The following is a 12,057-nucleotide window of genomic DNA, read 5'->3' on the forward strand; positions in this document are numbered from 1 at the left end:
CCTCCCTGTTATAATATAATAGTCCCATGTTAGAAGTGTTGTGAGCCTAAGCAGCATCTACTCTTCACTGTCACTATCTCCAGGTTATTGTGGTTCTTCCAGCCATGTCCTAGTCCTAGTTTTTTTTTTTAAGCATAGATTCCTCTCATTTTCATCCACTGTTTCTCGACATTACTGGTCTTCATATCACCTCTTGAAAAATATAAGAGCTCTTACACAGTTTGAATGTTTGAAGTATTAAGGAACAGTAAATTATGACATAATTTAATTTAATTTGAATCACTCTACTGATTCTTAACCTGATATCACTTGAGTGAGAAACTAAACTGCTCTCATTTGCAATTTAATTGCATGGTAAGAAGGTCATTGTCATTGTCAACAGGCGCCCTCGCAGACCACAAGCTCAGCACTATGGCTGCATTTTCTAAACTCCAGATGGTGCAGAGCGGCAGGGGGAGTCGATGGCTGCCAGCCCGACCTCGGGTGCTCATTCTGGGCTTCACATTGCAGCTTTCCTCTTCCCGTTCTGTCGCCTTTTATAAATTCCCTTCATTTCTGGGACAAAGCAGGCTGCTAATTTTGCTCGGCAGTATAGTGTCATAGTTGAAGGTTTTTGGTGTTTTAATCAAATCATTTTGCATTTATGTCAGAGTGACGGGCCAGCTCTGCATCCAACTGAGGCAAGATTTTCTCCAACTTATGTTAACTTATATCTTTGTGTGTTTTTGTATTTCACATCCGCAGGCCAGAGCCAGTGCAAAGAAGTTTCGGAAAGTAACGCTGACGGTCTCACCGAAAGGCATCATCATCACAGACACAGAGACAACAGACCTCATGGAGAATGTCTCCATATACAGGTACGTTTTTAGCCACAATAGTGACTTTAAGGATTACTGGATTAATTTTGATTGAATCATTGACAATTATTCAGAGGAACCTCTCCTCCCTGATTTTCCTCTAGTGCCTGAAGCAGGTCAAAGTTTTTGCTTATTCACTGAAATATCTCAACATACGACTCAATTTTGGCACAAAATTTTGTCCATGCAGACATTCATGCCTTTATTAATTCATTCTCATCTATTCATTCTTATTAATGCGCTCCTGAGAATGAATTTCACTCAGCTTCAGCTGTGCTTTGAGTGTGGCATTAAATAGCAGTTGTTAGGATGCTAACACATTAAACTGTATGGTGAACATTATGCCTGCTATACATCTTTGGTGTTTTAGGATTGTCATTGTGGGCATGTTAGCATGCTGCCATTATCTGTTGGTTAGCAATGAAAAACACTGAATCAACAGAGAAACCTGTGGAGGTTTGAGGCGAAATGAGACAAACATTCCAGCAGAGTGCACACCTTGACTCAGTTTATATTCACACTCTGTAAAAGTATTCTTTAAATCAGTATAAAGCCATTCACTGTACAATAGAGAGTATATTTGATATTGTGAGGGTTTAAGGCACTCTAGATCAGCTGACACTTCTTTTTATTCTAATTTGGCCCTCTTGTATTTATCCTTGTTTTATTGTACGTGTTGTGATACTTCAATTTTATGTGAAGCACTTTTTGTTGCATTTTCTGCATGAATTGTGCTACATTGTTATTATTGTTATTATTATTAACAAATATGTGTTCATGTGGCAGTCACCTGGTAAAATGATGGTTCATTACCGAAATTATGACTTTTTCTTTAGGTGTTTATCAATGCATGCTAACCCTTCAAGCGGGCCCTTGTTTTATACATAAAGAATCTGATATCTTCTATCTAGGTCACTTTGTCCTCCATCCTTTGCTTGGGCTCCTTTTGCCGGATTAAACCAACCAGTTTTGTGCTCAGAGCTGTAGTGCATCTCATGTTTGATAAGTTCACTCGGAAACCAATAATGTGAGGCCTGGGGGGTCGCTAGAGGGAGGGCGGGGGGGGGGGGTCTGTTACTGTCTCTCTGTGTCAATGCTTTTCCAGCACCATGCTAGGTTTCACTCTAACAAATCAGTGAAGAGTGTGTGTGGATTGTGTTGTGTTTGGCTGACTTCCTGTCTCTGGATAACATCCTGTGATATAGATGGGGCCTCATGTCATTAAGGATTACAGCCTAAATAGCATATGTCTGGACTGTGATGAGAGAACAGGCTATGATAAAGGCAAGGGATGTGTGTGCATGTGGATAGAAGCATGTATTGCGTGTGTGTGTGTGTGTGTGTGTGTGTGTGTGTGTGTGTGTGTGTGTGTGTGTGTGTGTGTGTGTGTGTGTGTGTGTGTGTGTGTGTGTGCGCGCGCAGGCACATAAAGGTCTGGATACCCTTCTGATCCACCTTATCAGTGGTAACAGACCACAGGCCAAGGGAACCAGCCTCGTCTTTGATCTCCTTCTTTTCTCTCCTGATCTTCCCCTTCTCTCCTTCCCTCCTTCCTTTGTACTTTCTAGAAATACATTTTTTTTTTCTGCTCATATTATCTGAAATAGAGCTCCGGATGCAGGAACACAGACAATTAATTGCTCACTTTGAAACTCACGCTTCAAGTCTTTGAGGACAGTCCAGAGTAATGATACAGGAGACAGTGGAAGGGCCTCATGCAATGCTTGGGTTGACTGAGGATAGATTTATCCCCTTTTATGAGACCCCACCCCCACCTCCACTTCTTTACAGCCCTCTGCCCCCCTTTTTACATCTTATTTTTGTTGCACATAATCCATTTGTTGGCCATGAAAGCAAGTGGAGGGTGAAAGAAGTATAGGAATGGAAATATAAGAGAATGGAGACTGTTTATTGTGCATAACAACTAAGAGAGAAATGACTTAGATACACAAGATGTGTGTATGTCTGCACACATGTCCATGCATGGATGGATCTGTGAGTATGCAACTCACACAGTGAGTGTGTATGTAAATGTGTGTGTTTATAGAGTTAATTGTGTATTCGCACTCACTGCAAGGTGAGCTGTTTCTCCCTTAGGGGAAGCTTAGAGTGGGATAGAGGACAGACAGGAAGGCTTTGTGCATTGCACTGGAAACAGGATCCAAGCACCCATAACCCCTCCCAATGCATCCATCCACACCCACCCACCTTCAAACAATGCAACATCAACCTGTATCAGTGACATTTACGTTTTCACAGTTTCACTGGGTGATATTGTACTCAGCAGCCTCGACAGCCACTCAGTTCTTGACAGCACACTTTACACCGCATCTAATTTGCAGCATTAGACAATCAAATAATATTATCATAAGCTTGATCTTCCAAAATGTGCAAGTCAGATTTTTAGTGCTGCTGTTTGTCTGACTGCTGACAGGGACAGAAAGAGAACATGATACTCTACCACTGCCGCAGAGCTGAGCTGAATTTACATGATTAAACATCAGTTATTTTTAATTCACTGATATTTTACAGACGACTAATAAAGCTTAGGTAAGAACAGAAAATGTTGATATGATCATTTGCTGCTCAGATTTCACAGCTGGAAAAGTAAAAAAAAAAGTTTACAAATTTGCCATTATACTAGCAAAACACAATTCTAAGTCAAAATGCGTTACGATTGCCCAACGACTGTACATACTATAGGATAGCCACAAGATATCCAATCACATGATTAACTTGTGTTTTAACTTTGAAGAGAGATAGGCTGCTAACCTAAGCTAAATTTCTCCTGGCCCTAGCTCAATGCATAGCTTTTACACACAGACAAGCATATTTACCTAAATGTTTCTCTCTAAATTAGATTGCAGTAGAATACACATTTAAACCAAAATGGATGTTAAAGAAGTGTTGCCATCTGTAGTTCAAAATCAGTGTGTTTTCTGTTTTTGGGTCACAGATTCGACCTACAGTTGAAAGAGAAGATGTAGGAGTTTGACTACTTACTGGATCAGTGGAGAAGTGGCTGGTTGGTGTTCCAGTATTGACAGCTGGAGGAGGCTTTTATATACAATACTGTGGAAACCTGGTCTAAATCAAGATATTGCAAACAAATACAATCCTTTGTGTTATTTGTCCTTTTTAAAAGCACTCTTTATTTAAAACATACATATTTAATCAGTCCACAGAGCAGCACATTGTGAGGGTATTCAAGCCTCCATCTGTAGTGTGAAGGATTCATATTCTGACGAGAGCTCTCGGTGACCAGCCGGCATATCAATCAGCAAAACATACGGGTCAGAAAAGGAGAGCTGAAATACTGGCTGACACCCCACCTGGTAAAGATGCACCATGTTTTGGCATGCCGTTAGATTCGTAAAATGTGTGTGTAGGATCTGTAAACTCAGAACACAAGACGTGACGGTGCTCATGAGCAGCCATCAGAATATTCTGTGTGATGGAGAGGCGGCTTTTTTCATCAGTTTGTAAAAAATGTCTCCGTGACTGTTTCCGTGCAGCAAAAGCAAACTGCTGTTTTTCATTGTTGCATTTACATTAGGCTAATAGTTGAATAGAAGTAGTTCATTGTTGTATTAAACAGCACAGCCGTTTTAGTCAGTGTTGTGGAAAATGTGAGGCTTTGATGTGTGAAATTCTATTGAGGCTTTGCACTGTAAATATTTAAATATTTCCAATGATATTCCCTCTCAAAAAATACCGGTGCTCTACACAGTAGGAAGATCAAAGGCTTACGGGCCAGAGAGCCCCTTTGGAGATATGATGCAGACTGACAGCTCAGCTTCTGTTGTTCAAGCTGAGTGAAAACTCTGCGATACTGTCAATTATTTCCCTCTATTGTTTCGAGCTCAAGGCCTATGTTGTGAGTGTGAGCCATTGTTTGTCACATTGGTGGCAGTAATTAAAAAGATTTTTGTGGCAGATATCTTGTAATGAGTAAACGCTATTTTTAAGAGACCTTTTGATAAAAGAAACTTGTGTCATTAAAGACGCTCACTTCAGTGACGTGTCTTTGTCGGCAGATTCTCATTATCCTCGCTTGAATATATGTAATGGTCAATTTTCCAGGTCACCCATTAATATATGTAAATCTATGTATCATAAAATTATATTAATGACTTTCATGCTGATAATAGAAGATGGGATTTGTTTGCAAATTTAAAAATGATCATGTTGCCCAATATGATTGAATTTTATGCACATTTTTAATGCTAAATAATAATGCTTGTCATGCTGCAGTCATAGATTCTTGCTGTTGCACATACAGTATTTGGGGGCACTGGCAACTTATACATGGACTGTATGCGTGCTGACCTATTTGCTCATTTTGCTTACAGCATAATGTTCTGGGAACGCTAACCGCCTATTGTGAAAAATTAACTGATTTTCTTGTTGAAAGGCATTTGTAAAACTGTGCATAAGAACCTCGGGATAACTTTCCACTGCAGTAAACAATGCAAGTTATAAAAAGAGAGTTATTAAAAGAAAAGTCAAAGCCAAGATCAAATCAGTAGCAGCTATAAAATAACTTTAAAGCAATGGAATCTTTTACAATCATGTCTTTCTTGTGTTTTTTTTTTTTAAATTTTCCTTTAAAGGTCCCATTTTGTATAAATTCAAGTTTCCATTTCTTTTTTGAACATAAAGCAGGTCTAGGTGCTATATGAATACTGTGAAGGTGTCAAAATGCTCAGTCCTGTCAGTCCAGCCTGTATTCAACAACTGTGCTGTTTGGACCTCTCTGAGTTTGTGATGTCACAAACTAATGTTAATGTTATTCGTCCTCAGCACGGCCCACTGTCCAAACCCTTTATGCAGAATAACTTCTTCACAATAACAACAGTTAAACTTGATGTTAAAAGTTGAAATCAATGGTCCTAAGATAGATAACTCTATTTTTATTAATAGTGATAATTATAAATATTATTGAATAACAAATCAAAATTCAGAACACACAAACATCAACATGCAAATATGTGGAGATTTAAACTACAGAAGTCGACTAAAATATGTGAAATTCAGGCTGTGTGAAATGTTATAGGGTGTTAGTTGATCTCAATAAGAAAATAATTGAGTTTATATTGAGCACTTACAGAGCTTTGGTTACATCACCGTTGTTTTCCCAACTTAAATGGGTCACCCTTTAAACTTTTTTTCTTCTCATTTTAATACAATTACGGCCCAAATATAAGTCAGACCGTGAGGAGAGGGGGTGAAACACAGAGCTGGGTGTCCTGGGCATTGCTATGTGGGTCATGCATCAATGGTGCAAGCCAGCAAACAATCTGAGAGGGCGGTATGAGAGCTAATGATTTTATGCTTGTTATTTGTTCGAATAAATTATTTCATTCCTACTGGCCCCTGTTTGAAGTAGTGGCAGCAAATGAGTGTCAGCTGGCCACAAATCCCTTTTGCATACAGTTTACTAGTGACTGTAATGATGTCAGATTACACAGTGATCCACCCAGAGCTGAATGCAGTCCTATGGTATCTTCCTTTGTGATGATAATGATGACATGCATCAACAGAACTTTGTGTGTTCTGTTCGGAGAAAAATAAGAGCTCCAGCTCACACATCAGAGTTGAACAGCTGCCATAATGAGAGGAAAAGCACCTAACCTGGTCTTGGCTTAGAAAAAAGGCTGTACATTTAATTATTTTGACAAAGGTCAAGTTCATCACTCACTGTGGCTTATTTACCATTTAAAGCAATGGACATCATGCACACTGCTGGTTCAGGTAACAACTTCAGATAGGCACACAGGGTGACTCCAGATCGATGCAGCTTCTAATAGCCTGCATCAAATCCGACACCGCAAATCTATCGGTTTTGTGTGTGTCGCCTCAGTGAACCTATACAAGCGGTTGCACGAGGACAAAATGGCCTGGTGGACTTTGTCTAGATTGATTTTAGAGATAAAATCACAGGTCTATGGCCACGACTGCATTTGCAGGCAATTGGATTTTTTTTTTAAACTAGATATTAGATCGATAACAGATTCAGCGTGATGGCTGGGAATGAGGTCTCAAGTGCAATAGAGTCACAGTGGACATCAATTCATAATCCAATACTTTCTATTTTTTGCTGACAGTAGAAAATCTGATATTTCAACAAAATTTACCTGCACGGCGGGGGAATGGTATGTAACTGTATTACAATGGACTTCATGCAGTTTCACACGCCTTTTAGAAGTTGATGTTATTAAAACTCTGAGTTAAGTTCATATGGTGCATCTCATTGTGCCACATTCACAACCCCAAATTGTAAAGGTTGTCTCTGCTTATGTTTTATCAACATACTTAATGAAGAATTTCAGGGTCAAATAACCCTCTGGGCCATGTTTAGCCTTATAGCAATATTTGAATCAACATTCGAGCTTGGCATAAAATACCAGTTTTATCCAAAAATATGAAGTACCTGCAGCTTTAAGCACCTCTTATGGGTGTTACTGCTGCTCGTTTGTTGCCTGCTACACCATTCCCAGCTGTGGACTTAATCAGCATAATATTCATAACTAGCGCTCTCATGCTTTGATTGGTGTGCTTATGCATATGCAGAAGGTTCAACACAAAGGCAAAGTTATAGCCTGAATAGCAGTGTAGCTCACCTTGATGTATGAGGGTTGATTAACAGTGCAGACAAGCAGCTCGTGTTGTGTACATGTTGTCGTTTTTTTGGTGTGTGCGTGTGTGTGTGTGACACCTGATTTAAAAATGATGTTTGCCGTAAGACATTAATGTAACAAATTGGTTCCGGTCTGCTGCCTTTGTTCATTTATCATTGTAAATGGATGTACATCAGGTGAATTGACAGTGTTGCTAAACTGGAATAATGTTTACGTATTTTCTTTTTTTTCCTCTGTTTCTTCTCTTTCAGAATTTCGTACTGCACAGCAGATAAAACTCAGGATAAGGTCTTCGCATATGTTTCTCAGAGTCAGTTCAACGAGACTCTCGAGTGTCATGCGTTTCTCTGCCAAAAGAAGAAAATTGTAAGTGTGCAACACTTGTGTATTTGTTGTATGTACCTGTATATATCAGTTTTTAGACTGAAGCAGGAAGGTCAGTTTGTTTGAGGACTGAGTCCAATGAACTGCAGCTGAGAAACCAAAGGACAAATTGGTAGATGGTGGGTGGCTCCATCTTGTGGCGGTCTCATTTAGGATAGATCATGGCTTTTATATTAAACATAATTTAAGAAATAAATAAAAACTGTGGAATGTTTAAAAATATATTTATTTATAGACAGTTAAAACTTAGAGAAAAGTTCAAATACAATATCCTCTTTTCAAAAAAATGAAACAATAGTTATTCATAATGTTTATATTTTAACTTGTGTTTTGTTTTTTTTTTTTTCTGTGTTATTCTTGTCTTTCCCCCCCTACAGGCTCAGGCTGTGACATTAACGGTAGCCCAGGCATTTAAAGTAGCCCTCGATCTTTGGGAGATTGCTCAGGAAGGTTAGTTTCCTGAACAAAGAGGAGATTTGGTTTGGGGCAGTTCTGTAAAGTATTCTTTGTGAGCTATTTAGACAAAAAAAAAAAAAAAAAAAACAAGTACGTAATTCTTCCAGTGTATGATTAAAGTAACTGGGAATTCTACCAGTTTTCAAACCAATTTGGCAGTGAATGCTTTATGTATGACACACACTGCTGTACTCTGTGCTTCTTAAATTGCCTGGACATGAATGAAAAAGAACAAAACATAAATGGGTCCTATAGTTTTCTTCGGGTTTGTTTTCAAGAATATTTTCTCTGTTCACAGACAAAAGCAAGAAGGCCAGGACCTGCTGTTCCTGTGCAGCAAGCGACAGGCAGACAGCGACAACAGACATTCAGTGTGTTCCAGCAGGTTGGTTCATTTGTACTTTGTCTTCATCCATTGTGTGTCTTTGGATATCAAATTGGCCTCCACAGCAACGACATGAAACATGGTTTTATTAGTGAAAGGTCACAGCACTGAATTTAACACAGCAGAACCTCTTCAGGATTAGTACTGCAACATCACTGACTAATACCAGACCGCTAAGGTAAATTTGTTATTTTATGGAGATTAACTGTGAGGTTTTTAGCATGATTTCCAATTTGAAGAATAGCAGCACACAGTTCCATTAAAGGCCTGATTTACTAAGATCTCAAATAAAGGGTATTAAATTGCGTGTTTATTCCAAAGATTTGCACACATTTTGCAGGTGATTTACTAAAAATAATTGCATCTTTGATATCAGGTGCAAATTGTTCTATTTAAATGAGGTATTTGCGTGTGTTAAAGTGATTCCAGCCGTTCTCACAGAATGACCGCAAAAGCAAAAGGAAATCTGATCCCATTGAAATGAATAAATATAACAAGAACAAAACGCTATATAGGAGATTATCAGTGAGGAAGTCAATGCCGTGGGAATAACAAAAAGAGCAATAGATTAAATTATGAGAAGATGGCAAGATATTAGGCAAAAAAACAAAAACGGTTTATAATAAAACGTCAGCAAATAAAACAGGATGACGGTGGATGAGATGACTTTTAACGAACACTGAGCAGCAGGTCCGGCTCTTTCTGTGATGAGCAGGTAAATTAGTTTCATCCGGTGTCTCGCGAGTGTCTGGGATCCTTATGAAGCCTATTGCCTACCTGTGAATTCTGCGGGACACATTCAGGACCTGGGACAGCACTCCTAAATACGGGACTGGGTGTGATATCCAAGCAGCGACACGCTGGAATGAACCAGAGGCAGAAAAATGCTGAGTCGTAAGATGTTTTTTTTTTTGTATTGCTGGTATTACGCGGTTCCTCCTTGTTATTGGCTGTCAATCATTATTCAGTTCATAAAATAACTTGGAAGTGTCATCGCTGGACAGACGATATGTCTGAATAATTTCTGCCTCTGTCATCTCAAGAATGTTTACACAGGTATGAAACCACGTTCTCTGCGTATTCTTTAGTTTCCCTGCGTCTCTTTTTCACCACAATAAGAGCAGCCGTAAATCCTTGAGATATTGTTTAATCAGCTGCTATTTGGAAAGTGTACCAACTGTGGCATTGTCAATAATATCAGTGAAAGTTCAATAAATAGGGGTAGCTAATTTAGGTAATGTTGGCCAATCAGCAGTCAAAGGATTGTTTAATGATAATTAACATATAATTGCAGCTACCAGTAAAGCCTTGCCACATCCCAGTGATGACCCAGCCGTGGTGCCGATTAGCACCATGTCAGCCTTTCCCAGCGATGCCGGTGCAAACTCCGGTAAAGAGACAACTTACGTGTGCGAGAACTTCATTTCTGACCTTGAGTCTGAGTCAGATATGGTTCTGTTTTAAAGGTTGTTTGATATTATTCTCTACCTGTTTTAGTTCAGACTTTGTTATTAAAAAAAATAAATCTTGAATTTATATTTGTCATAGGTTTGTTTCTTGCAATATCCAGTGTGACAACTTACCCACCACCGATGGGGGTAAATTGACACAAGTGAACATTTAAGTATTGTCCTGCCTATAACTCTGTTCTGAAGTAAGATCTTAAAATGTGTTGAATACAAAAAAATACACCAGACACTTTCCTCTTTCATTTAGTATATCATGTATAACTATATGATTTATGGATCCCAAGATATATAAGAGAAAGTGAAAAGTGTGACAACTGGCCCCGGTCTCCCCCTATATGACTTTCAGTCGTACTAAAATACTCACATAATCACTTCTCCTATTTCTTCTTTGAGGTTTAGTAAATATTATTGCGGGTGCTAAATTTCTGTATTTGCATTTCCCCTTCCAGTATTTTGCACATTCCAGTAGAAACGCCGAATATTGCAAATGCATTCAGGCAAACACGCAACATGGACGTGTGCACATTTGAAAGACTCAATCCTCACTGCATGTCGTTAGTACATCAGCTTGGACATTTGTTTTTGCCTGGTGGTGTGAAATTTGCATGTGATTTTACACACACAAAAGTTTAGTAAATCAGGCCCTAAGAGTATTGTTCTATTGGTGGATATTAAGGTTGATATTTTTGAATTTATACTTATTTGCGCTCTTGGTCAATATCAAAAGTTTGTTAAGTATGAAACTTTTACTCGGGGAATCGGTTAACCCAGCATAAACAGAAAATGGCTATGATGGATTTATCTAAGGTTGAAAAGTTCACTGACCATAACCTCTAAAACTCACTAATTATCATAACATTTACATCCTGTTTATTTAATTCGTACAAACACCAGATTGTAAAAATTACACCTTTTGGATTTTACAGATGGTTATTTACCAGTAGGTTCCCACGCCCAGCCAAGAACAAGTCTGACACATAATCCCCCATAATACGGCAATGTGTAATTTTTACATTTTGGTTTTTGATTAAACAAACAAGAAATAATATGTGGCTACATAGCTTGGCTAGCAGTTTCCCTGTTTCCACTACTTCTGCTAAGCTAAGTGGCTGCTGGCTGTTGTTCTCAGCATGAAAGATAATGATCATATTTTATAAAATAGTTTAAAAAAAAAAACTATTCCTTTGAACTGAGGATGTCTTTAATGAGCTTTAACTTGGATTGTTTCTAATTTAGTCAATTCTTAAGATTTGAAACCAAGTTTCAGGATATTTCATATATATATATGTCATATTTAATGGCAGGAATTTTATTGCTGCAGACCGTGTAACCATTGTAACTGGCCTTAAACAGTTCAGGTGTTGAAATTCTAGGAGAATGAACAAAATGTTATTTCAAAATGCCTAGTGGCAGTAGATTTCTCTACAGCCACTGACAAGATTGCAATAATCTGATTCGTACTGTGAAAAATACAACTGTAATATGTTGGAGTCACAGAACAGAGACGGTAATTAGATGCAGATTTGGAGTAAGTACTTGAATCCTCAAAGGATTCTTCCAGTCTTGAGGCCCTGGCTTTTTCCTCACAAACCCTGCAGTTTCTACTCGACGTGATTTGGTAAATGCTGCTGTAGTGAGTTGTATAATAAATGTAAATGACCTTTCCAGTGACACTGTGTCCACTGCACCTCTCTCACACAAATTTAACTGATGTCACTTAGGACAAATTTACCTACGTATGAACCACTCATTAGTCAGTCGGGCAACAGTAGATTGTAAGTGCTTTCCACTGACCATGACATTTATAGGTTAGGATTTATAGGTCAAAATCTTTCCTGCTCCTCAGTGGGTCAAAGGATGTGTAA

General features: G+C 38.6%; 1 protein-coding gene across 1 annotated transcript in view; it reads left to right on the forward strand.

The window, feature by feature from the left end:
• LOC138637185 (low density lipoprotein receptor adapter protein 1) overlaps positions 1 to 12,057 on the forward strand; it is a 40,971-nt gene that overhangs the window by 21,728 nt on the left and 7,186 nt on the right. Inside the window, exons 3-6 of the mRNA XM_069725693.1 lie at positions 745 to 857; positions 7,750 to 7,864; positions 8,260 to 8,332; positions 8,637 to 8,723. Coding sequence (XP_069581794.1) covers positions 745 to 857; positions 7,750 to 7,864; positions 8,260 to 8,332; positions 8,637 to 8,723 — 388 coding nt within the window. The remainder of the gene's footprint in view (positions 1 to 744; positions 858 to 7,749; positions 7,865 to 8,259; positions 8,333 to 8,636; positions 8,724 to 12,057) is intronic.

Source organism: Brachyistius frenatus, unplaced genomic scaffold (genome assembly GCF_029030835.1).
Source record: "Brachyistius frenatus isolate BFR_SWC_R1_liver_20210118 unplaced genomic scaffold, ASM2903083v1 Contig_438, whole genome shotgun sequence".
Lineage (NCBI taxonomy): Eukaryota > Metazoa > Chordata > Actinopteri > Embiotocidae > Brachyistius > Brachyistius frenatus.